We start from the raw sequence: 23,094 nt of genomic DNA on the forward strand, positions 1-23,094 counted from the left end.
TGCTGGAAAGAGAAGAAAGAAAACATAACGTTTCGGCTGTGGAGCCTTCTTCAGGTGTGTCTTTCTAAGGCTCCACGGCCTAAACGTTGTGTTTTCTTTCTTCTCTTTTCAGCATTGAATAAACCTATTGCTTGGTAATACAGTATGTATGTAATGCATACATTGTACAATATCATAGTAAAACCTTGCAGTTTGCTTATTGATCACACTAGGAATTAAGCGGTTTCTGTTAAATATTGAAGTTTAAAGGGGGCTGACTTAATGATTTTGCAGCATATGATTTAGTTTGAACTTTACAGTTAAGGATTAGATTGATAACACTGGTTTGATCACCTGGACCACTGGCCATTGTGACTGCCTGAAATAAGACAATCGGATAAAAGTTTAACATTAAGTTAACTATTGCTCTAAACTTATAGAACAAGGTGCTTTTGGTGGGAATTTCTAATACTTTGTTACCTCCACCCATGCAGTAATATGAATTTCTCATAAACTTTAATTGCTCCTGTTTCAGATGTACCCAGGCTCTCATTACATTCAAACTTGGCTCTGCTAAAGCCTGCCCTGTGTTATTTATGATAGAATTTCTTCCAGAAGCTTTCAAAGTAAGTTGTACTTGAATCCTTGGTGTTTTTTTTTCGCATTTTCCTCAGTGCTCATTTCTTGAAATAAATGTGCAGTAAACCAAACAACTCTGTGATATTTTTCTCATAATTCCCTCTGCTGCTACAAAATGTTGATTTGCTTATCTAAAATGTTTGTGTTTAGTTAAATTGGCTGCATGTCCACCAAAAGAGATCAATATGAATAAATATGAATGTCCTTGAATTACCTCTCAGGTTACCAAATTACATTTTTTCATATGTCCAGCAATGTAAAAAATTCAGTAGTTACAATGACTGAGGCTTGTGTTATTTTCAACCCAAAGATGGAGATATAGACTCCTTATTTAACCCCCAGTTGAGCAGTCTTTAGCAATCATCTCACTTTACTTTACTTTAATAATCTCAGTACTACAAATATTAAATCGTGCAACTTTCTGTTGGTAAAATACTGTATTTTATTAAATGTGAAATTAATAAAATGCTTTACAACAAACCCATACTGTACTTTACATTGTGTATTAATCAACAGAACCATTGTTATAATTATTTTAGATTTATGCTTTCCATCACTGATCTACAAAAAAATCATATACTTAATATATAATGCTGTAATCCTAAAATTAATGCTGTAACATTTTCAAACTGTAAAATATGTGCATAAACTATGAAGAGAATGATAGAAGAAAGTAATGGAATAATCAAATGGTGAATAACTAATAATAATAGTGTCACGGATGTCGGAAAGGACGAACTGTGGAATGGCAGGAGAGTGAAAAGACCCTATGCGTAGCGGCAAGACGGGGGTTAGCCAGGGCTCAGCTGTTCAGGAATGCCGTATAGAAACCTGTGCCCTCAGGTAGCGGACGTGGGGCGACCTGGTGCTAGGCGGGTCTCAGGACATCCTAACGTCAATGCTAAGCGAAGCCAGAATGAAAGACCCGGAAATATATAGCCCCAGAGAGAGAGAGACAATGGAAGGACAGCAGGGAACCGGAAATGAGAGACAGGGCAGAGAAGGAGCGCCCTCTGGCTGCAGAGGTTGTGACAAACAGGTTGTTTACAAGGAACACGCGTCCAAGCTCTATTAAAGAAGAGTTGGCCAGTTATTGGGTATTATTACAACTTACATCGAATTTCACAATAAGACTGCGAAATGTCATTGTATAATTTGACCATGAAATTGGTTTAATCAGAAACAAGTCCAGTGACACTGTTAAAGTCCACCTCGGAGTCTTTAAACATTTCATAATTTCACATTGCCCTTTTATGAAACTATTTGTTAATAAAAGTTTTCACTTCAGAAGTACTCCATAGTCCCTGTCGAATCTCGTTAAAAAAAAAGTACTGTGTAAAACATCCTGATCTTTTTCATCTGTAGACTCGTCAGTATCTACAGATACACTGTGTTTCAGCAGTTTGGGACAAATTCTCTTCTCATTTGACCTGCTAAGGAAATTGCCCACCTGCTCTAACATTTATTGCATTTGTTAATAGGGGTGAAAGCTCACAGGTTATCAAAATATTTTTCCACCAAAATATTAGCATAGGCAAATTATGTATAAGAGCTTTACCATGTTCCAGACTTTCTTTACATACTTTGCATTAATCACAAATGACTTGTCTTGCCGTTGTCAACTACACCCCTTTGTTTTAAGTGTTTTTAAAATATCAGATGTCTGTCAGTCTGGGACATGTGCTCAAGTGATATCTGAAACTTGAATTACAATGATCATGTACTGTATATACTATATAGACTCCATTTGTTTGCTTGATATTGTACCGAAACAAAATGTCCCAAAGAATTTAATACTGTACCTAAATGTTATTAAATTTAAATATTCTAAATCTAACTAAACAAATGACACAAAACATAATACTCCTTATTTGTCCTCAAATGATTTAATATCTATCTGTGTTTGACAAAGTACAGTATGCAAACTTTTAGATTCGTAACTTATGGTGCCCACTCGAGAAGCAAAGACTGCAACTAAACATTTCCCGGACCATTGATCGTTTTTTAGGAATTAGTCCCTTCAACTTCACCTCTTTGACATTCGAGGGCTTTCTTGCACGGACAGCTCAGTTCAGGTCCTGCCACAACATTTCAATGGGGTTTAGGTCTAGAACTGACTAGACTATTGTAAAAATGCAGAATTTCGTCTCCTGCAGCCATTCGTCTGTAGAACTTATATCTTTAGGATCAATGTCTTGAATGGCCAACTTTTGGTTCAACTTCAAGTCACGGACAGAGGCCTGACAATTTCCTCTAAGATCGTTTCATACAATGCAAAAGTCACGGTTGTGTTGATGATAGCAAGCCATCCAGTTTCTGGGGCAGCAAAACAAATCACACATCACAAAGGTTCCGCTTTCCAAATGCAGTTTGGTTTGGTTTTTGCCGAACATACTGTACAGTAACATTTCTCACTGAGGCCAAAGAGTTCTCTTTTTGACTCATCTGTCCAGAGAACATTGTTCCAGAAAGTTTGTGGGTCATGTTTGTGTTCTTTGGTGAACTTCCGATGGGCAGCAATGTTTTATTTTTTGGATGGCAGTGCCTTTCTCTTTTTTATTCTTCCAAGACCGCTATTCTCGTTCAGTAGTTTACTGACAGTCGAGTTATGACCAGTCACGTTAGCCAAGGCGAGAGCGGCCTGCAGGTCCTTGGATGTTGCTCGGGGGTTCTTTGTAACTTTCTTGATGATTTTCCAATTTGTTCTCTCAAAGCTTGGGCTGGACAACCACTCCTGGGTAGAGTGGCTGTGCTCTTGAACTTTCTCCAATTGTCTGATACCCTTGCAACCCTTGACACAACTCTTTTCTGAGTTCCTCTGAGATTTCCTTAGATCATGGCAGGACTACCTTCCACACACCTGAATGGTGAAGAACAAACTCACAATGTTGCAGATCTTTATTTAAGGTGGAGCCCTCCAAACCCAGCCCCCCATTTCTACCTAATTATTTCAATACTCCCTTAAATGAGCTTAATTCAGTTAGGGGTTGTTTTCTTTTTTTTACTTTACTTTCACACGTCCCCTGTACATTAATTACGCATTATTTACAGTAATTGATACAATGTTTTTCTTCGAGAATCATGAATCTGGGTGCTATAAACTCTTTTGGATATTTACAGAGAGGTTCAAAAAGCCTGTCGTGGAAAAACTATGAAATTTCCATTTGTATCTTTTGAGGGTTTACAACTTTTTTTCTGGACACTGTAGTTAACAAAACTACAATTACTTCTCAAAGTAATGTACATTAGAAACATAAGTATATTTTGTGCAGCTAGAGGCAGTCTGACAGCATCGTCAGTAACAGCCTATTGTTTATTTTCAACAGTTTCTTCTAGACAAGAGTGTGAATGAATCAGAGGATGATGTCAACAGCTATGACTACTGCGTAAGTATTTTTTAAACACCAATTTTAGTTTATAAACTTTCTTCATTGCCATTTATATCAGATGTTTTTAAACAATTATTTAGGTACAACTAACCATTTGGAAGCATTTTTGGAGTTATGACCCTATTCTAATTCTATTACTGTAGCAGAATAAAAAAGATTAAGTAGAATCTTATTTACAAAATACTTGAACAAAGACCAAACACACAGGCTGTTTAATTTTTTTTTTAATTTATATTTTTAAAGAAATATCATTTTCTGAAGAATTGGTAAACAGTCCTTTTGGTTATTTTTTGCAATCCGCCCATCAGTGATGGAAAATGTCTGTTTTATATTCATGTTTACATGATCTAATCTGTTTTTTTTTTCTATAGATTCAATACAACTTCCAATGGTTGCAAGCCCCTATGCACTATGCAAAACTAGCAAAAACTGATAAAAGATACCACTTCCAGCCTCTTGGAGCACTAAATGTAAGTCCGATTGTTTAAGAGAACACAACAATATTATCAGTATAGTGACAGAACATCACATTGACTAATATTTGTCAAATTGCGCCATCATTACATTTTTTACTGTACTCTCACAACTTATGAAAAATATTACATATGAAAGAAAATTAGACATACAGATGGACAAGAACAGCTGAATAACACCGTGGAGATGGTCTTTCACCACTGTATTGGTAAAGACTGCGGAAGACAATAATGATAAATACACACAGATATAATCTCTCACTATACAGGATATATGCTTTTCTTCTAAAAACGAGATTCCCTCTGTAAATTGCTAACGAGCTAGGGGGAATTGTGATTGGTATGCTTTTGCCATAATTAAGATACTGCTGTGCCAGCAGTGTCAGATGTACTCAGATCCGAGTGTAAGCAGTGTGATTGCTAATCTTCCTATGTAAATGAAGAACAACACATTGCCGATGTGCCACGCTCATTCTTGCAATTCCTCCCCCTCCTCAGCTGCTCCTCTAACAGATGTAGACTACGTAACCTTCTCTTTGCGTCTAGAAAGCAGACAAAGTGCTGATTATACTGTGATCCCCAAAGAAACGAAAACAACTATGTATTTTTAAACAGCCACACGTAGTGTGTGAGATGAGAACATCCTGTTTGTGATGAAAAAACAACATAATTGCAATAACACGGATAGAATTCACTAAAGCAGACACTGAGGATTTCAGACGTTTTTCAGGTCAGCTTGTGAATTTCCTGGCTGTTAATTTATTTTGTTCCACATCCTATAACCTCTCCTGTATTATAGGTTGGAACATGAAGTCCTGATAGACTAATGCACATGCTCTCACATACTACAAGCCATCTGGTCTAGGGAAGTGACCATTGCCTCTGACTGTTCCACTTGCTGCTCAGGTCCCCCAGAGCCTCGTTTGCCCTGAATCTATTCCTACTGCCGCTCTTCTGCCACTGACTAAAATCCTGAAGCCGAAAAGGGGTCCATAACCAGATGATCGTAGGCTCAGACCACAAATACGGACGCTGCTGTTGTGTCCCTGACGGTGTTTTACCATGACTGCCCCCCTAGCTGCTTCAGTGGGTACAGCATTGTCAGACTGTCGGCCTGCGATTAGACAAGCTTTCCATCTAGGAGGGGGGTGGGGAGAGGGTGCTGCAGTCTAAGGTACGGAAAGCTATAGGAAGTGGGACAGGCCCAGCTCCAGAGAGGAAGTAGGTTTGTGAAGGTTTTTTACCTTTGCTATGATCAGCTAATCTGATAAGCTATTATATAGCTATAGGTAAGCTATTCGGACCATGAAGACCAAGTTCTGAAAAGGCAAACTGTGCCTTAATGGATATGTGTTTGGTCTAACGCATTGTGCTAAATGTGCGGTACGTTGCACACAACCAGTTTCCCGTCATATTGTTTGGGAACATCTAGTACTGGCCGGGCTGTCACATTCTGCAAGTACTGTAGCTGTATATTCTCAGCCAAGAATGGCAGCGTTTAAGAGATTTTTAATATTGCATTACTCAGTATGAATACTGTTTTAATCAGTTACAGCAGGAAGAAAAATGTACAGTATACTCGATTCTATACCTTTAGGAAACATTCATTTAAACCTCAAATCCCTCTGAATTTAACTGACTGCTTTAAAAGAAGATGAGTTTTTCAAATGGTGAGGCAAAATAAAAAAGGTGATTTTAACTGCAAATATTTAGTGATTTTCCAAATGTCAATATACTTTTAATTAATCCATGTGAAATTTAAAAAAAATGTATGGTGAAGAATAATAGTTGTGCCACAGAGCTAGTGTGTTCAATAAATTATAAAGTACCAAGATATACTTGGTAGACTTAGTAGTCTGCAGGTAAATGACATACAGTATCTGCACAATGTGTTTCAGTCTGCAACAGATTTTCACCAGGCCCTGAGAGGTGTTGGGGTAAGTATGGAAGAAGGTGTGAGTACAGTTTATGGTAACAATCTTGTCTTGGCTTTTTTTTCAGGCAATGGTACGATTTAACCGCATAGAACTCTTGACCCACCCAGTGTGCAAGAAGTATTTGGAAATGAAATGGTTAGTATCAAAGCCTTTATGTACTCAGAGTAAATGTGTCCATTGAGAGCCAGCCAGCACTCTTTTAAAACAATGATGTGGACGAGAGGCTAAAGCTCGTGTAAAAGCAAATAAAACACTCCTGTGTCTCATGGACACTCCTCTGTCAATCCCTTCCTTACATCATCGTCATCATTTCAGTATCTTTAAATTACTGTACATATTTTCCTAATTATTCTGATTCCTCCAGACAATCCTTCACTCACGTCATGATCATACCATATTTTTTAGTCGTCTCTTGCTAATTAGTAGAGGTGCAGTATTTGTGTTTGAAATCCCTACAGATTAGGTACACATTCTGTATGTGCCATCCTTAAACTTTCCAGATTAAGCAGAAAATACGTTTAGCTGTGCCAAGAATTCACAATTATATTTTTAATTCTTTAACTGCTGTCAAAAGTAAGAGCAGAGTGCTTGCTTTAATAAATTTGTCAAAACATTTTTGGTAACTCAGTTACTCACATACTGTAATATACACTTTATTGACTTTGTTTATTTCAGTTAAATTCAATATAAATGGGTGCAAATTAAAAACATGACAGACTTCAGTTTTACATCAGTTGCTCATTAGAAATGTATGTGATGTTATGTGCATTTTAAATTAAATGTGCAGGTAGTGTTTTGAGCAGTATCATTGCTTAATATAACAATCTGAGCGTAAGTGTTGTGATCTAAAAAAATGCGTGCAGCTCAGTTTGGCATTTGAGCTCAGTTAGAATTGTCAAAATAAGCTGATTATGAATCAGAATAATTAGCAATTTGAAAAAAAAATAAAACAAGAATAGCAAAAATTTCAACTATACCCCGGTCGACTAATGAAGATTGCATGATTGAAGGTAGCAGGTTTTTGAGAGGAGTGGGAAAGAGTTATTATGCATCAACAGCTTCAAACATACTGTACAGCAAAAGAAATTGCCAGAGAAATAAGGAAACCAAATGTGTGAAGGACTGAGCTCATCGTGGAAGACAGACAGTCAACACACAGTCCAAAGACCTTCACATCTCTCTCATCCATGTGTGTAATCATTTTTAAACAGTTCAAGTAAGGATCTGAGACAGCATGTGTAGGCTGCAAAGGAGCAAGAAAAACTTTATTCCATGCTGAAAAGAGAAGAAAAGAAACAACATTTCGGGTATCACACACTGGAAGAAGGCTCCACACCCGAAACGTCGTTTCTTTTCTTCTCTTTTCAGCATGGAATAAACCCTTACTTGATCATTTTTAAACTGCATAAGACTGGATAACAAATTCTGAGAAGAAATAAAACAGAATGACTTTTGCTGGGATTACAGTATCACTAAATCAGGAAACCCAGTGTTGGGTCTCATTTATCTCCCAATGCCATCAGCAGGAGGCAAAGGAGATCGACCAGCCTTGCCCAGCAGACATCTGCTGAAAAGGAAGACTGATAAAACATCACACAGCACTCAAACTCACAGATCCATGGGTCAGCACTGGCAAGGACAATGTTAATGCTAAGGGTGACCGTGCTTGAAACTAATTAATGTTTTCATTTTGACAGTGTGTCAGAACCACTTTATCTAATGCAGGGTCATGGGGGAGCTGGTGCTATCCCAGCAAGTCACGGGTGCAAGGCAGGAAACTGCTCACCCTGTACTGGGCGGCAGTCCATCACAGAGCACACATCACAGACACTAACACTCACACCAGGGCCAATTTTCCCAGAAGCCATTAACCCGCCAATATGACTTTGGACTGTGGGAGGAAACCCACTCAAACACAGGGAGAATGTACTGTACAAACTCCATGCAGATAACACCCTAGGAATTGAACCCAGGACCCCAGCACCGTGAGGCAGTAATGTTGACCACTGCGTCACTGTGCCACCTGTATCATATGTCCTAATGAAAAATTGATCACAATAATATCATCTGTTCACATTTTGTGTCTAATTTTAAAATACTTGAGGAAATCTGATAGGACTAGGTGCTGCATTTTGTTTGTGTATCAGTACATAATACTGTAATGCAAGAAAATAAAATGTAAAGAATTACAGTAAGTATATGTAAATGGATTTACACATGGAAAGTGTATTGGGCAACAGAAAAATTGCTCAATCTTCTAAACTGTGATGCCTAGATTCAACAAAATCTTTGTATGATTTGGGGGGTTTCCTTATAATAATATACTTTGGACATTGAGATTACAGTCAGTTTTCCAAAAACATCTGGATAGCTGGACATGATTTGTGTGTTGCCTGAAACTCGAACTCGTTATTAAATGTGGGGGATTCTTTGAACACACATTTTTAGTAAATGTTTACATTTTAGCAGGTAGCATGCATACTCTTCCCAGCTGCACAGCCTTCCTAAGACACACTATAATTAATGAGACAATTTACTTAATCATGTCCTTTTTTAATGTACTGTAGGTGGAAATATATTAGTAATCTATAATCAAAATAAAGAAGAACTTCTAATATTGCACTTAATTTCTCTATATTGTATATGCCTGCTTCCTTTACCGTTATTAGCTACCCGTTACATTAAATAAAAGCAGACAAAGAGTGTTCAGACCCACATTTAAATGTAAGAAGATGATTTATCAGTCACCACACAGCCTGGATTAAACAGCCATCACTCTTAAACCATGTTCCTCAGTCTGTTATGTCTAAAGAGAAGGACATATTTAACTTTTCTGGAATGCAGAAAAGTCTAGCAGTTTTTTAGAATTCACTACAAAAAACAACGACTATTAAGCTTTTAAATATTTAAACTGTTCTGTTTGCAGTCTTTCAAAAAAGGTTCATGTCTTCAAGAATGTGAATGTAGAAATTCTTACAGTATATGAATTCCAATAGGAACATAGAATTGTTGAATGGATTGTGAAACTGAGTACAGTATATGTGTCTTTTATAATATTAGTATTTTCCTGGATCATGTTCACTGTAGACATGGCAGGGCCTCATACAGCATGTTATGTAAAATTAATGGATGGTAGGGGGCTTTAAAAAAGGGAGATAAACATAGTCTCTTCCCCTTCTCTGAAAATGAACAAGAATAATGCTCACAGAATTGAATAAACATCATCATCATAAGCTGCCCTACGTAACCTCAAGCTTTCAAGGCTTGTGCAAGTTCATCACACAGACCATTAAGATGAAATGTGATCTGGAAAAGCAATTTAATAGAGTGAAAATGTTGTTTTGCATGACCACTCACAATGACTTACAATGCAGTGCTGTTACAACCAGGTTTAAATGGAATTCATGATCATTACCATTTAAAGGTCACATCCTTGTCTTCTCAGGCTGATCAATCTTTAAAATCCTCAAGTCTTGTATTACACAGTTAAAGATAATACAAAGATGATAGATTTGAGCATGCTGTATCTTTTGCTATTATATCGATATATACAGTGCCTTGCGAAAGTATTCGGCCCCCTTGAACTTTTCAACCTTTTGCCACATTTCAGGCTTCAAACATAAAGATATAATTTTTTTATTTTATGTGAAGAATCACCAACAAGTGGGACACAATTGTGAAGTGGAACGAAATCTATTGGATTTTTGAAACTTTTTTAACTAATAAAAAAATGAAAAGTGGGGCGTGCAAAATTATTCGGCCCCCTTGCGTTAATACTTTGTAGAGCCACCTTTTGCTGCGATTACAGCTGCAAGTCGCTTGGGGTATGTCTCTATCAGTTTTGCACATCGAGAGACTGAAATTCTTGCCCATTCTTCCTTGCAAAAAAGCTCGAGCTCAGTGAGGTTGGATGGAGAGCGTTTGTGAACAGCAGTTTTCAGCTCTTTCCACAGATTCTCGATTGGATTCAGGTCTGGACTTTGACTTGGCCATTCAAACACCTGGATACATTTATTTGTGAACCATTCCTTTGTAGATTTTGCTGTATGTTTGGGATCATTGTCTTGTTGGAAGATAAATCTCCGTCCCAGTTTCAGGTCTTTTGCAGACTCCAACAGGTTTTCATCCAGAATGGTCCTGTATTTGGCTGCATCCATCTTCCCCTCAATTTTAACCATCTTCCCTGTCCCTGCTGAAGAAAAGCAGGCCCAAACCATGATGCTGCCACCACCATGTTTGACAGTGGGGATGGTGTGTTGAGGGTGATGAGCTGTGTTGCTTTTACGCCAAACATATCCTTTTGCATTGTGGCCAAAAAGTTCGATTTTGGTTTCATCTGACCAGAGCACCTTCTTCCACATGTTTGGGGTGTCTCCCAGGTGGCTTGTGGCAAACTTTAGACGAGACTTTTTATGGATATCTTTGAGAAATGGCTTTCTTCTTGCCACTCTTCCATAAAGGCCAGATTTGTGCAGTGTAAGACTGATTGTTGTCCTATGGACAGACTCTCCCACCTCAGCTGTAGTTCTCTGCAGTTCATCCAGAGTGATCATGGGCCTCTTGACTGCATCTCTGATCAGTCTTCTCCTTGTCTGAGCTGAAAGTTTAGAGGGACGGCCAGGTCTTGGTAGATTTGCAGTGGTCTGATACTCCTTCCATTTCAAGATGATCGCTTGCACAGTGCTCCTTGGGATGTTTGAAGCTTGGGAAATCTTTTTGTATCCAAATCCGGCTTTAAACTTCTCCACAACAGTATTACGGACCTGCCTGGTGTGTTCCTTGGTCTTCATGATGCTCTCTGCGCTTTCAACAGAACCTTGAGACTATCACAGAGCAGGTGCATTTATACAGAGACTTGATTACACACAGGTGGATTCTATTTATCACCATCAGTCATTTAGGACAACATTGGATCATTCAGAGATCCTCGCTGAACTTCTGGAGTGAGTTTGCTGCACTGAAAGTAAAGGGGCCGAATAATTTTGCACGCCCCACTTTTCATTTTTTTATTAGTTAAAAAAGTTTCAAAAATCCAATAGATTTCGTTCCACTTCACAATTGTGTCCCACTTGTTGGTGATTCTTCACATAAAATAAAAAATTTATATCTTTATGTTTGAAGCCTGAAATGTGGCAAAAGGTTGAAAAGTTCAAGGGGGCCGAATACTTTCGCAAGGCACTGTATGTCTTATTATTATTTTCTAATTTTGCTCATTGGAGAAATCTTTGTGTTGTCAGATAAAAGAAACGATTATTTTATACAGATCTATTTTTAACTGGAGCTAATAATTTACAATGGTCATAAATCTGTACTGTACAAAACCTCTTCTTGGTTGCATTGTATTGATACTATATATACTGCTTTCCCTTTTCCTTTTTAAAGAGATGTTTTCTTCTTTTTTTATTAAAAAGTATCAGTTCAGGTTTTTGAATATGTGCTACTGTATGATGTTATGTCAGGTTTGATGTAAAAGCAGGTGGCACATTGTGAAAAACACACAGCATAGAGAAGCAGATAACCTAGAATATGAGTCACAATCTGGAATCTGTCTGTTTCCCCCCACAGGCTTGCTTATGGAGTCAAAGTCCATGGTCTTAATCTAGCTATCTATACATTGGGCTTGCTGCCTTTGTCACACCTCATTGTGAGTATGAGACCATCAATTAATGAGACTCACGGAAATATAACCGTAGCATCAAAACCTCTGAACAAGGTACAGTAATATGACTGTTTAAGTGTGTTTGTGAATTTGTCACATTTTCTATTTTTATACTATTTGGCTTTTTAAGAGATATTTATCTGAAGGTACGGTAGTTTTAAATGCAAAGAGATTAACATATCGTGCTTCTTTTACTTCTTTGTGAAGTTCAAACATTAGAAAGATTCTGAACTGTTTACAGTGCCTTGCAAAAGTATTCTAACCCTTCCGATGGTGTCCTAGTTTGTGTCGATACAAAATGATGCATAAACATTTTTAAACCTAATATTTTATCCAAATCCTGAATGCTCAAGCTGAAGACTTCTATGGCAAAGAAAGGTAAGGTAGAGTAAAAGTCAGCAAAAACGAAATGGCAAACAATTAAATATATTGATTGCATATGTACAGTATTCAGATTTGCAAGATCAAAATTTGGTGGAAGCATCTTGGACAGCAATTACAGTAGCTACAGTAGGTTTCTATCAGCTTTGCACACCAGCTTGGTGCAATGTTTTCCCATTCTTCTTGGCAGATTAGCTCAAGTTGCTTATGGATCTCTTGTAGTCTGCAGTTTGCAAACCTTTTCACAGATTCGCAAACGTATTCAAGTCAGGACTTAAACCTAGTCACTGAAGGACATACATATTCTTAAATCTCCCAAGCCTAAATTTGGCTTTGTGCTTTGAATCATTGTCCTGCTGAAGGATGATTTTTTTGTCTAAAGCAGGTTTTTCTCTAAGATTCACCAGTACTTTGCTCCATCTCATCTACTGTATGTCCCCATCAGTCTTGACAAGCTTCCCAGTCTCTCCTGATGGTTAGCAGAACTGTAACATGATGCTGCCACCACATTGCTTGACAGTAGGGATATGCACTATGTTGGCTTTGCATCAGAAGTAATGCTACTGTACTATGTAAAAAGTATTATTTGCTGATGTTACATAATGTTATAGATGACTAGCACTGAGCGCACTTAAGTCATTATTTATCCTTGTGTAATTTCTAAGACATACAGTAGGTGTTATCTGCAAAAGTGTCTTTCTTTTTTAAGAAAAATCATTAATGAAAATACCAGATTTATATAGTCTTGAATATATTAGAAGTGAAGTGATCTTCCCCAGGCCATTCAAGTTGTTTTCTTGTATATTTGTACAAGTTGTCATCATGTACATTTCCAATGCACAAATTCTTTGTGTTGTGTTTTACTACAGCAACATTTTTTTCTGACAACCTGTATGATGCTGGTTTTTGTTATGAATGTATATACCGTTGGTAAGGAGCTGGTCCAGATTTTCCAACAGGTAATGGATGTTTATGTTCCTAATTACTTATTTAACAATAAGAAAAACTAGTTGATCCAAAAATTACATCATGTTTTAAGTATTTGTCTGGTATACATTTTGTCACATATCAAATATTATATCTGGTGCCTGTTTTACACCTTGTTAGGCTAAGACTTAAAGGATAAGGATTCCAACCAACATTTTATTTTACTTATTTCTTAACAAGCCTCACTAAATGGGTCAGTGACAAAACACATACAGTATCTTGCACTGTGTCTGACAAAATACCAGTTGTTTCTGACAATATACCATAATTTACTGTCTGGTTTATTACCTTACTCTGAAGCAGAAGGAAAGACAAAGTCACATGCAAAATGTAGATAATTTACATCATTTCACATCAAAACCTATTTTATTGTATTACTTTCTTTTTGTTTTTCACAGCGTAGGAGGTACTTCAGAGACTTCTCAAATTTTTTGGACTGGTCAGCAGCTTTGTTTTCGATATTATTTGTGGTTCCCTTAATGAATGATTTTAAGGGTAACTGGCACTGGCAATGTGGGGCAATAGCAGTCCTCCTGTCCTGGGTCAACTTCCTTCTTTATCTTCAAAGGTAATGTCCATTTCTGCATGTACAGGATAATCACATAGTCAGTACTGACATACAGAACGACCAAGCAGGATTTTGGCAGCCATCAGTTCAGTTCAGTTTATTTGTCATACTGTATGCACAAGTGCAATGAAATGCTTATTTGCATGTATGCTCCAATACAAGTACATTAAAGGAATTAAAGGAACATGAAAAATAATTCCTTTTTATTCCCATCTCACAGAAAATACCAGGATTGTGACGTTTTATCCCCATGATATGTTAGGCAGGAGCATTTTATGGTTAGCTCAAGACATCCTTATTACTCATTTACTGGGAGATCTTTACAATAATAACAAGGTTGACAAAAACAGGACCAAGTAAATACGGACCACTAAGTCTTAACATTAAAAGGTTATGGAAATGCTCAATAGATCTAAACTAGAGGAATCTATACATTGCCACAGGTTAAAAGTAAAAATTATGCGGGAGTGCATTTCAAACTGAGAAGAGGAGGTGCTTCTTTACACAGAGGGTTGTGGGAGTGTGGAACTAGCTACCCACTCATGTGTTTGAAGCTGACAGCTTGGCTTCCTTCACAGAATGGCTGGATTAGATCCTTGGATCAATAAGCTATTAGCTTCCTACCAAATAAGCCAGATGGGCTGAATCTTGTTTACATTTTTTCCTGTGTTCTGGTGTCGGAGAATTAAAATGGATTGTTTGTTTCTCTGGTCAGGTTTGAGTGGATTGGGATCTATGTGGTGATGTTTGGGGAGATCCTCCGCACCCTCATCTGTATCGTGCTGCTGTTCTTCTTCCTGATGCTGGCTTTTGCCTTGTCCTTTTATGCCCTCATGCTTGGGCAGGTATGAACTTCTAGGTATTTTTCCACTTACTATTGTGGAAATGGTCATTTCCGCCCTGATTTTAAATCAAATAAACAAAACAAAATGATAATTGTTTTCATCTAAGAAATCTGAGAAAATAATGTTTGCCTAGAACTATAACAAGAGTTGTTCATGGTCAGGGCAAAAATTCGAAAATATGCATAACTTATACTTTTCCCTGTTCCCAGAGAAATTTTGGAACTATTGACGCCTCATTAATGCAGACCTTTGTCATGATGGTAGGAGAGTTGAGCTATCAGGATAATTTCCTCATACCCTCCCTGCAAAATAAACTTCCCTTTCCTCACATCACTTTTGTGATCTTCATCTGGTTTACTTTGCTCATGCCCATTCTCCTCATGAACCTATTGGTAAGTTATCCATTTTCACTGAAACAATGTCCTTAGATTAACAATGCCAGTTGATTCATGACTGTACTACAGAAACATAAATGTGCCTTTATTTGCCACAGATTGGTTTAGCTGTTGGAGATATTGCAGAGGTACAGAGGAATGCAAGTTTAAAAAGAATTGCAATGCAGGTATGTAATTAGCAATATTTTGTACACGCACAATCAAATTAACAGCCTAAAATTACATTGTGTCCAATCACTGTCGGTTGTAATAGCTGTATTAAAAGTATTATTCCAAAGCAAGCATATTTGCATTATCATACTGCAATGTTAATGACAAGAAATATCAATAACAGCGTAGCAGTCTCTTAAATAATCCACTGCTTATACTACTGAAATGTTTTCCATATCAGGGGTAGAAAAGCATTACTGTAATTTCAAAATCTTTGTGTCAGGACTGTTTCAGCATCATGAATCGATTGCATTCCTTTACAAAAAGTGATAGTCACTGCAAAAATGAATTGAACTTTCGTTGAAAGATCACAACACCCAATGTACTGTACATGTCTACAGATTGATCTTCATACCAGTTTGGAAGAGAAGTTGCCATACTGGTTTATGAAACGGGTGGATCAGGAGACCATTACAGTCTATCCAAACAGAACCTGTGCAGAAAAGGTTTGTGAAATACTTTCTCAGCCTCTGCTGTCCAGCCTACTGCCATCCAACGTATCTAAGCCAGTTCATGTCTCTCCAAAGTAAATTAATTAGAAATTGCTTAATTAAAATTAAGCTATTTCTGCAGATATAATTTTATTTAGCAATGCTTAGATATTGATACGTTTCACATGTTCTCAATATGCATGCAGTGTATTTCACATTATAAGGTTTTGATGTCCGCATTGTAAAAACAAAATACTATTATTGGAAAGTCAAAGATTTCATCATGTTTACCCCATTTAATCTCAAATTGTGTATAGGCCAGCTCAATACTGCATCTCCGTGTCTCCCTGCTATTAATTAAATTGATTAAAAACCGACTGTTCTAGCTCAAACCAAAGCGAAAGGCACTGTATAGGCTTCAAGTGAAATATAAATTAAAGGGCAACTACAAAGCCATTTTTATATTAGAAAGAATTCACATTGATGAGTGCATTTCAAATGAAAAAAAAAAGAGAATTGACTTGTACTGAATTTTACTTCCCCACTTATTGTACAATATACAAAGTTACAATTCCTGCATGTTCAGGGAAAGAAAAACTGAAAAGCTAAATGTCTCTTCTTGACAGGTTCAATCCCTTCTGAACTGGAGTGACCAGGCTGAGTCTCGTTCTCGGCTTAGTGCCAACACTTGTCACCTGACACCCCTGGAAAACGAGCTGCAGAGACAGAAGTACAGGTGAGAGCCCCAGGTTTAAAGTCACTTACCACTTACTCTTACCAGAGTCTTGTACCAGGAGGGTTTGCAAAATACTTTCCCAGCATCACAAAAATGTACAGGTCAGGCTTCAGAGACTCTCAACTCCCTGCACTGAAAGTGAGTTTAGGACAGTTTAGGACTGACGAGATCATGAAATACATTATGTATTTCATTAAGTACATTAGTTTCTTACTGTTCAAAATAAGTTATGGCAATATAAATAGTAATAAATAATATTGTAAAGGTTATAAATAATATATGTTCATAAAATAAACTGTCTCTCAAAAGGAGAGATTAAATAGGATGTAGTATACCTGCATATGTTCATATGCGCATATCCTAAAGATACAAAAAATCTTGTAGATTTTCATAAAATATCACATTTGCTTTTTTTACTATGTGTATTTGATTACCGAATCTGATCTGTCATAATAATTTCAACTTCATTTAATCCAATTTAAATTTTGTCCAGTTTTCCCATTTTTCATTTAAATGTCATTCCTTTCGGAGTTGCAACAGGAACAGGGGACTCATTTGGAGTGTACTTGTGTTTCTTATTCTGTACGTGAGTGACCTCTGCTGTCCAGAATACAGTGAGGCTGTAAACCTATGATAAAGTATTTGACTCTTCCTTCATGATCTCATTGTACAGTCATTTTTACTCTCCACTCCTTAATTTTCTGCTTACTTAAACAAATATTTGTAATTCCGTGGAATTGATTTTCTTTAATATCATTATAATAATTATAATTGAAGTTTCCTTTAGTGATATTTTTCTGACCAAATAATCAATGTGACTGTATCACATTAAAGAAAAGGATTTTGTATTCGGTAATATCCCAGGATTATTTTCATGATGTTTAAGGAATATACAAAGGCGTACTGGAGAAAGCTATTAAAATGGACTGTATTGAATGTTAAAACAAACAGCTTTTCTCTACATTCATACCCAGAACAACAGTACCTTTTGCCAGAAAATGTCTCAACTATTTACATTGACTTTGATGGAAACACATCCTTTTTAGATAAACAGGTTATACTCATTATACTTATACACAGGTAAATGGTATAACGAAGTGCTATTTACAGTAGCTCTCAGACGGTAAGAAGTACAAAAAAACACCCATTCAATTGTGTAAGAAAAGAAAGAGACAACAGGTAATGTGCAAAACAACAACAGTTGTGCAAAATCATATGTCAATAGAATGAATAAAGGATACAAAATTATGGGGAGTGAACATCTTGACATGTGAGGTAGGGGTAGATTTCAATGTGTGTTTGAGTTTTGAAAAAGAGAGAAGGTAAAACGGGGGTAAAAACTGTCTCTGAGTCTGGTAGTCTGGGCCCGAATGCTCCGATACCATTTTGCAGATGTTAGAGGGTCAAACAGTCTGTAGCTGGGTTGTGTGGGGTCTTTGCTGATGCTTAGAGCTTTCCTCAATCACTGTCTGTCATAAATGTCCTGGATGGATGGGAGAGCAGCCCCAGTGATGGACTGGGCGGTTTTCACCAGATAAGATGTTTAACCAAGGTCCAAACTGGCTGACAAATTGATCATTCAAGTTCCATTTCACTGTTTGTAAGAGAAGGGGTGTTAACCGCAATGTCCTGGCTAAATTCCACTGAGGACTTGCATAATCATACCTCCCTATATTTCTCTTTTAATTCAATACGTTTTTTTCACTTCTGTCTCAGCCATCAGCCAGATGGGTGCTGCTTTGGGATGCTTTGGAATGAAAATTGCCATATAAATTGAATGCAATTAATTATTATAGTAGTCATCGTCTTCTTTAGATTCATTATTTAATAATAGGTATTTTATCATACATACAGTACATATAATTTACAGTTTCAGCACTCACTGTGCTGGGGCCTCGGGTGTTATCAGTGTGGAGTTTGTATATTCTCCCTGTGCTTGCATTTGTTTGCTCCTACAGTCCAATCACTTACAGGTAAGTTAAGGCTACTGGGAAAATTGGCCCTGGTGCGAGTATGTGTCTGCATTTCTATCTATGTGTCAGCCTTGGCATGGGAGATTTTAAAAACGTACGGCGATGCTCTTTGAAATTAAATTTGTTGGCCAAAAAATATATATATGGGAAGCTATCCAGAAACATCTGTTACTTGGAACTGCCTGAGCCAGCACCTTGTTTGGAAGCTTGAGTTCGTCTCTCTCTGGGTATGTCTTTCCAGAGAATCCTCCTATTGGTTTTTGTTGCCTGTTGAAATGAAATGAAAGAGCTATTTGGAGCAGTATTGTAAGGCTTTATTTTCTAGGATGCTGTTAGAAAAAAGCAGGAATGTAATTTTGCAAAACCACCAAACTTTCTACATGCAATATGTCTTAAGCCCATTGGATCCCTTCTAAATAGTAAAGTTTGTTACTTCACTATTTACCATATTTATTTTGGAATATGACATCTGTACAGGGACAAATGTAATATTCCAAAAATGAAAATAAGAAGAACAATTTTTCATTTCTTAGGAGTAATTCAAGCTTCGAAATTATAGCAAAACTGCTCTGTTCAAAATGCAACCATCATGTTCAAACGTTCGTTTGTCAGAGAATACATGGATTTGAAATGATGCAGCGCACCATACTGTAATGGTATTATTGGTACAGTTGTATGATTATTATGTGTTTTAAAAAGAGTACCTACACCATAATACAAGCAATATTTAAAATGCAGTTACACATCTAAACCTAAAGTTTTACACAAATCACTTAATTAATAATTGCATAATAGCTGCAATATCTGTAATGTGATTGATAAATCATGCATTCATTTACAGTGACGTGTGTTTAAAAAGTATAGATACCATTAATGTACATGTATTTTGAAATGTACTGTATTTCAAACAGTATACTTTGAACTTTTCTTTTTTCAGGTTGAAGGACATTTCTAATGTCCTGGAAAAGCAGCACAATCTTTTGAAGCTGATAATTCAGAAAATGGAAATAACAACAGAAGCTGATGAAAATGATGGTCCCGACCTGTTCCAGCACGGAAATGAAAGGAAGCAGCTTCAAAAGAAGAGCAAATGGTTCCCCCTGCTAAAAGCTGTGCATAGTAAAATGCAGTAGAATCACATTTTGTGGTCTGCAGTTGTTAAAACATCAGGAGGGCTTTTAAAACCATTTTAGCCATTTCCTCTTTCTTTTAGAAAATCATATTAGGAAGATTGGCTTCTTACATATATCTAATAGTAGCTGTTAGACATAAAGTATAAAAAAACACCAAACCCAGAAATGTACAAATATATACAGTAGCAATTAATATTAATTTCAGCTTCATGAATGATGCCTTTTGCTCATGAAATATGCCTTGCCTTGTCTGTGTATAAAAAAGCAAATTCCGTTCATACTGATTTTTCTTGTAGAGTCCACCATCCTTTACCATTGTGTAAATTGGCTGTTAATAGTTAGAAATTCAAAGTGTGATGTTCATCTTAGATTGTGGAAGAAATGTACTCTTATTTGCATGCATTATAAATTCAGTAAAAGTTATTTTAATGTACTGGGTATCAATAAACAATACTATAAAGCACTGGTAACTCAATTTTTGTTTCCTGTCATGTAATGTCTATTAATTAATATGTGAAACGATAAATGATTATTTTGAACCAGCTGTTCAATTCATGCAATGGCCATAATGTGTTTAGATTTTGACATTATCATCAGTACAGTATCATCTCCATTAATTTCACGGTAGAGAATGGACTGCCATGAAATGGATTAGTGTATTTGGTGCAGTACCTTCTGTATTTTAGAGAAATGCAGCTTGTATCTTTCTCAGGAGCGTGGTGTCACCAGGGACCAAAACCAACATGTAATAAAAAATGTTCTGGATCCCCATACATCTGCACACATGCAGCAGTAGAATGGCTACTCTTAGAAGAGCTCTGCGTTTTTTCCCTTATACCATTACCTCAACACAAACCAAAGAGTGCTTTACTTACAGTATAGTAAGTAAGCTAAATGAATGAAAAATGCAGTCTTCTATATGCAGATTGTAAAGCATACAATGACAATAAATTAGTAAAGAAAAAGATAGTTGAGAGGTGATGTGGATAGATAGATACTTCCAAAGATTGCCATTCTTTATTATGAGGATATTATCTTTTGGATAAAAGAGTTCAAATCAGTTTATGAATGTTAACACAAACATAAAATGTATAATTCATCCACCATGTTGACTTTCCAGGTCACACAATAAATGATAAATCATCTGTATCTGAAAAGGCTTGGTCCAAATAAATATTTAGCATGGGTTTTTGCCTTCTTGCTCTGCTTTAAAGTGTGTTTAGAAAATCCTCAGATTAACACTGCATTAAGTGATGTGTTTGGAATGTACAGTATGCCTCACAGTTATCAAGATAAAATCAGCAATGCAGTATCAACTTACAAAAAAACAGATTATGTAGACACATTGCATCAGGAATTAAAAACACTCAGGACATACACTAAATACAAGCACTGTTTTGCTGTATAGACAAATGGAGTTATACATTGTTATGATCTCCCAAGCTACATGCCTAACTTCCACATTGCTGCCCTTATAAAGCTCTTAGCCCTACTGTGTCAACATGTACAGTACGTCATGATTTACAATCGGCGCTTTCTTTCAAATCTATATAAAAAATAAATAGAATGCACTGCTCATAAATATAAATGTAGATATAATTAATAGATTAATGAATAATTAAGATAGAAAATGTACAGTATATTAGCAATAAACACATTCAAAAGAATCAGGGGACAAAGTAATACACATTTTTTAATTATATTAAGGAAACAATAAATTACACTACTTTTTCTTGCCTTGTTTCAAAGTTTCCTGATAAAAATATTTTCACAGCTGGAAGATGAGAATAAATTTTACTTTCAATTTTTTTTCTTCAAATTCTTGGTATTTTTCCCTGGTTCCCAGATACCAAGGGTCATCTGAGATCCGTCATTGAGTCAAACAGAAGCATTTTCACAGAGGCGGCCTAAATGTAAGCAACAGAAGTGGTGGAACAGTACTGTGTGGCCTGAGGAAGGCCTTGTGTTTCAAAGGAGTCTAGCTGGGGTGACTACTGGTGTAGAGCTCCTCATATAGAAAGGAAAAGGCTGATGGTTATGCACAGATGCAATAGTTTTAAGGGTTACTAAGGAAAAAATCAATTATAGCTTGAATCATATTATAGTTCGGTAAGGGATATTGATTTAGTTGCTTTTTAAAATCAAATCTCATTATACAGTAGTTAGAAGAGCACAGTAGTACTATACATTGATGTTAATGCTGCCTTTTTTAAGGATAAGCGCTACATTACTAATTTTCCGGTCAATGGGCGTTTCCTCTGTTTTGAACGCTTTTAGAACTGTTTTGTCAATGGCTTATAAACGACATCTTTGGTACAACTGGATGAATCTTTCCATACCTGTAGCACCTCAGCCTTAACTGCGTTAATACCAATTACTGTAGTAACTTCCTTTCCTCAGCTTGAGATGCCAGATGCTGTTGGTTTCCTCCTTGGCAACCATCTGAGTGGAATATTTAACACGTCAGCCATTTTCCTTTCATCACATTATTATCCCAAATGCATTTTACCTCATTCTTTACTGTTTCTATTGCAGTTGTAAAAGTTTTGTCATTGATAAGCTACCTTTGCAGTGTTTCTTTTTGTCAGTTTTCCAGTTTTGCTAATACCTTTTCTCACCTGTATTTGTTATTTATTAGAATTATTTTAAGTAACTCCTGTTCACTTTATATGGTGCTTTCTTTCCCTTTATATTTTTCTGAACTGGATTGTTAAACCATTCCTAGCCTTTTGAGTTGCCTAGTCTTGGGATAAGAGTCCACACACAGACAATGGGCAATGGAGCAAGCTGTCAGACTGGGGCTCCCAAATGGCTCAGCCAGTGAGCTTGCTCTTTTGTCCCGTTCAGTCCTGGACTGTTTCAGTATCAGACTGAGGTAGCTTAGCATAGTCTGGGGTGTCCCTGCTGTGCTGTAATGACCAGACCTTCCTGCCAATAATTAATAATAATAATAGAAATTCCTTACAATTATACAATATTTTTGTAAACTGCATCTGCTTTGAAGGTTTTACAGTGTTTCGGGTGGATTTTTTTGTACCAAATTAAATATTTTTCTTTGCACTTACGGTGTGTGCTGTAGTACTGTAGCTATGCTACATTTTCCCCCTGCATTCTATCTGAGCTTCCTCACAGATGAAACTAGCAACATGGATGCGACACAACCCAAAATGCAAAGAAATAACCCGTGGTTTCCTATTAAATATAGTACAGTAAATCAATATTGTTACAAACAATATGCTGTGAGAGCACCCCCTTGAAAAAGACATAAAATATTGATTAGCTTTAACAGTTTATCATATCAGGGTGAATTTAGAAAAAAAAAAGGATTTATTACCGAACATGCGTTTATTGAATATACA

At 36.7% G+C, this 23,094-nt stretch overlaps 1 protein-coding gene across 2 annotated transcripts in view; it reads left to right on the forward strand.

Moving 5' to 3' along the window:
• The window catches only part of LOC148655585 (transient receptor potential cation channel subfamily A member 1-like), a 44,001-nt gene extending 23,791 nt beyond the window's left edge, over positions 1–20,210 (forward strand). For both annotated transcript variants that reach the window (XM_088642236.1, XM_088642235.1), the window contains exons 17-29: positions 515–605; positions 3,945–4,004; positions 4,379–4,477; positions 6,482–6,552; positions 11,983–12,130; positions 13,327–13,416; positions 13,843–14,012; positions 14,728–14,857; positions 15,067–15,249; positions 15,351–15,419; positions 15,804–15,908; positions 16,520–16,629; positions 19,540–20,210. In XM_088642236.1, coding sequence (XP_088498362.1) covers positions 515–605; positions 3,945–4,004; positions 4,379–4,477; positions 6,482–6,552; positions 11,983–12,130; positions 13,327–13,416; positions 13,843–14,012; positions 14,728–14,857; positions 15,067–15,249; positions 15,351–15,419; positions 15,804–15,908; positions 16,520–16,629; positions 19,540–19,735 — 1,522 coding nt within the window. In that variant the 3' untranslated portion in view covers positions 19,736–20,210. The remainder of the gene's footprint in view (positions 1–514; positions 606–3,944; positions 4,005–4,378; positions 4,478–6,481; positions 6,553–11,982; positions 12,131–13,326; positions 13,417–13,842; positions 14,013–14,727; positions 14,858–15,066; positions 15,250–15,350; positions 15,420–15,803; positions 15,909–16,519; positions 16,630–19,539) is intronic.
• The last annotated feature ends 2,884 nt before the right edge of the window (positions 20,211–23,094 follow it).

This window comes from Lepisosteus platostomus, chromosome 8 (genome assembly GCF_059453375.1).
Source record: "Lepisosteus platostomus isolate fLepPlt1 chromosome 8, fLepPlt1.hap1, whole genome shotgun sequence".
Taxonomy (NCBI): Eukaryota; Metazoa; Chordata; class Actinopteri; order Semionotiformes; family Lepisosteidae; genus Lepisosteus; species Lepisosteus platostomus.